This window comes from Triticum dicoccoides, chromosome 7A (assembly GCF_002162155.2).
Source record: "Triticum dicoccoides isolate Atlit2015 ecotype Zavitan chromosome 7A, WEW_v2.0, whole genome shotgun sequence".
Classification (NCBI taxonomy): Eukaryota; Viridiplantae; Streptophyta; class Magnoliopsida; order Poales; family Poaceae; genus Triticum; species Triticum dicoccoides.
In genome coordinates this window covers 566,117,512-566,121,082 of record NC_041392.1, presented here as the reverse complement: position 1 = coordinate 566,121,082, position 3,571 = coordinate 566,117,512, and the positions used below count along the sequence as shown (strand labels likewise).

General features: G+C 43.4%; 1 protein-coding gene across 1 annotated transcript; it reads left to right on the top strand.

Annotated features, from left to right (window-relative positions):
• The first annotated feature begins 432 nt into the window (after positions 1 to 432).
• On the top strand, positions 433 to 2,890 carry LOC119331171 (PHD finger-like domain-containing protein 5A). The gene is made up of 2 exons (XM_037604349.1): positions 433 to 585; positions 2,304 to 2,890. The coding sequence occupies exon 2, from the start codon at positions 2,322 to 2,324 to the stop codon at positions 2,652 to 2,654; it is 333 nt and encodes a 110-aa protein (XP_037460246.1). The 5' UTR covers positions 433 to 585; positions 2,304 to 2,321; the 3' UTR covers positions 2,655 to 2,890.
• Positions 2,891 to 3,571: the final 681 nt, after the last annotated feature.

Below are 3,571 nucleotides of genomic sequence, written 5' to 3'. Positions count from 1 at the left end.
GCAAAGTTGAAATCTGTTCAAATAATGTGGACGTCGTTGAAGCTCTGAAAGAGGGTAGTTCTACCTCTGTTGCTAGTGCAATCTTCGATGATTGCTACTTTATGTCCTTAGATTTTACCATATAATCTATAATTATTACTAGTTTAGAGAAAGTAATTAAGTAGCTCATAAATTAGCTAGGTTAGCTAAGTTTTCTCCCCCTGAAATTATGGATGGATTCGGCCTTTAGTGCGATCATCCCAATGCTTGTATATGATGCTACTATCGTGACACATGAAAAAAAGGGGGAGTTTATTGTAAGAAAAAAATGACCAAAAGTTTCCAGCCGTTTCCAGCGCGGAGCGTACTGAACTCGTCACGCCGTTTCCAGCCGTTGGATTGGATGAGCTGTGCTGTATTCGGTCGGAGGCTCGGATCGTGCATCCATCTGTAAGCTTCTTGACTCTTGTAGCACCCACCCCTCGAAAAAGGAAGCAGCATCACTCTCCGCCGCGCCGCGAGACCTAGCCGAGCCCATCGTGTATCCTCGTCGCCGCCAGGAGCACGGAGCGACACCGCCGCCGCAGCCAGCGCTTCCTCTCCAAGGTGCGTGACCACCGAATCCAAAACTTCTCTGGATGAACCATGGTTCTTTTCCGTCGCCAGAAACACATGCCCTAGAGCACATGCGGCTCGAGTAGGGCTGTAGGGGACAGAGGGGTCTGTATCCCGTTGGTTGGGGGGTTGCGCGAAAGCCGATAAACGCGGTGTCACCGATGGTGGAACGCAGTTGAGCGCCTGGTTTTTAGTGAGACAATTTTTGCCTGATGACTTGGGGATTTTGCGCTCGTGCACGTGAAGTGTTTGATGAAATGTTGTGGTCGGCGCTGCCGAATCTTGTGTGGCCACGGCTTGTAGAGCATGGAGCAGAGTCCTATGCTTTTCAAAGTGTAAATCAAATTGGAGGCTAGCAAGTTTGTTTATGCATGTTAGTCTTTGCATTATGAGCCTAACTCTCAACAGAAGCTGTTTCTGGTAAAGCGTTGCTGTTTAGTTTTGTGTGTCAAAATGTTTAGGGAAGCTTGTCCGATCCTATCCAGCACTGCAGGTGGTTATAACTCAAAACCTGTGTCTATGTTGTTTTGTCATATGTATTTCTGATCAGCCATGCCTACAATCGATGATGTGGGCAGAGCTGCTGTTTGACGGACAGCCTAATTACACTGTTGCCGGCCATTGTATATGGGGCTGTTGCTTTGCTAGTCCCCGTAGCTCAGTCACATTCCTCTGGTTTAGGTCTTCAATTTCCCCCAAATCGTGAGTTACGATTAGTCGGTTTCTCTTTGAGACAGATTTGTGCTCAGAGTAATTTGAATACTGCAGTCTCCTTACTGGAATTAATAATAATAATAAATAGGTTCAGTTGATTGCAGTATCCAAATTATATATGACATCAACAACAAATCTGTGGAACTAGCCAACCAGGTGACCATTGATTGGAAATGTTGTAGAGCAACTTCCAACGTCGAAACCAGGATTACATCGCCTAACATACCACACCTTTCTTTTGCGGGGAATTTAATATACTATACCTAAAGGCATGAATCATGGGGTAGAATTCTTCTTGAGTATGAGTGAGTTTCTAGCTTAGCCACTAGTTGTGAGAACATGTGATCAGTGATTTGTTGTAGCTTTAGTAGGAAACATGTGCCTAGGTGTTAGTATGTCACAACACACTCTTACGATGTATACCCTTGCACGGAACTGTATCTTTTTTTATGAGAGATCTCTGTCAGGAGATACTCAGTGGCTTTCAAATTGGTTAGCTTAAATGTTGGTAATTTGGCATTTTCTGGTGATTTGTGATGTTTCTCTTTGTAAGATATCCCATGAAATTGTGTTTGAAACCCACCTGATGATGCCGAACAAACATATTGGAATGATGTTGGTGCCATTTTTAGCCATACCCACCCTGTTTGCCTTTTTTTTTTAATTATGAGATGTAGTAGCAGTATAATTTGTCCTTCCATTATTTCTCGTAAACCTGACAAACAATAATGGCACGTAATGTAGAGCTGGAGGAATATGTATTTCTGAAAGAGTTTTTGCTGTTTTCCTGTTTTCAGAATAATTAATTGAACAACTATTTGCTTCTCTGTAGGGGATACTGTGTTTAGTTTGCTAATAGTTACAATGGTAACCTCATTAACAGTTTGCTTCTCTTAGGAGGGGATGTGAATTGCTCATCTGCTTGTTATTCCTGCTACTTGCAGATTAACATTGCTATATTCTGATCATATATGAATCCAAATATGATTTGCCAGGTTAGCATCTGACCAGCCATGGCGAAGCATCATCCTGATCTCATCATGTGCCGGAAGCAGCCTGGCATTGCTATTGGTCGCCTGTGTGAGAAGTGTGATGGCAAGTGCGTCATCTGTGACTCGTACGTGCGCCCATGTACGCTTGTCCGGGTCTGCGACGAGTGCAACTACGGCTCGTTCCAGGGAAGGTGCGTCATCTGCGGCGGAGTTGGCATCTCAGACGCCTACTACTGCAAAGAGTGCACGCAGCAGGAGAAGGACCGAGATGGGTGCCCCAAGATTGTCAACCTTGGAAGCGCCAAGACCGATCTCTTCTACGAGCGCAAGAAGTACGGTTTTAAGAAGAGATGAATTACATACATGGATTTGTCGGGTCCTCCGGGCCTCTCATTCTGTGCCGTTACACTAATACCAGAAGCAGGTTGCTGGGGCAGCGGCATTGTGTCCGTGTTATTGTTTGATCCTTATATACAAGAATGCATCCCTGATATGCTCTGTAATGACTAGTTCTGTTGTATGGTTCAAAACTCTAGACTGCATATGCAGTATGCACTTGATGTGAATGACCATGAATGTTTGACTTGAAATGTGTGCTGGGATGGCCTTTTGTATTTTTACTTAATCGCCTCAGCTACTCTGAAGACCTGAGGTATGGCTGTAATGTAGAAATACATGCTGGTAGCAGATCATGCCTGATGTGCTTATGATGGAGAGTCAGCTGGAAGTAGGGATTCAAGCGGTGGGCTGGAGGATAATACTGTAGTGCAGATGTAGTGTTAATTTCGCGGGACGAAGCGGGATGCCGCTTGCACCCCAAGCTGAAAGTAATCTGATCAGTGGCGTTCTTGCTGGGTGTATGGGCGTACCATGTATGCACTTCCAGGATTTTGTACTTGTATAGGGGATAGATAACCTAGGAGAAAATCATTTTGGAGCTCGGCCTCCATGGAGGCTGATCTTTTTTTTTTTGAAAAATTCAAAATTCATACTATTTGATTTCAAAAAAATCTGAAAAAATTGCACAAGTACACAAGGATATGATGTGTATATGTGTAAAATTTCAGAATGAAATACCTTGAGATGCGATCTGTGCAAAAAGAACAAATACATGGACTTTTGGGATGAATAGTATCATGTGTTGAAAAGCTAAAGATTTTTGTTTTTTGCACAGCCCTCATTTCAACATATTTCGTCCTGGAAATTTACACATACGTGTGTTATGCCTCCATGTATGTCTGTATTTTTTTCAGGATTTTTTGCAATGTGAA

Coding starts and splice junctions, on each gene's coding strand:
- LOC119331171 (XM_037604349.1), top strand. CDS start 2,322: ATGGCGAAGCATCATCCTGATCTCATCATGTGCCGGAAGCAGCCTGGC.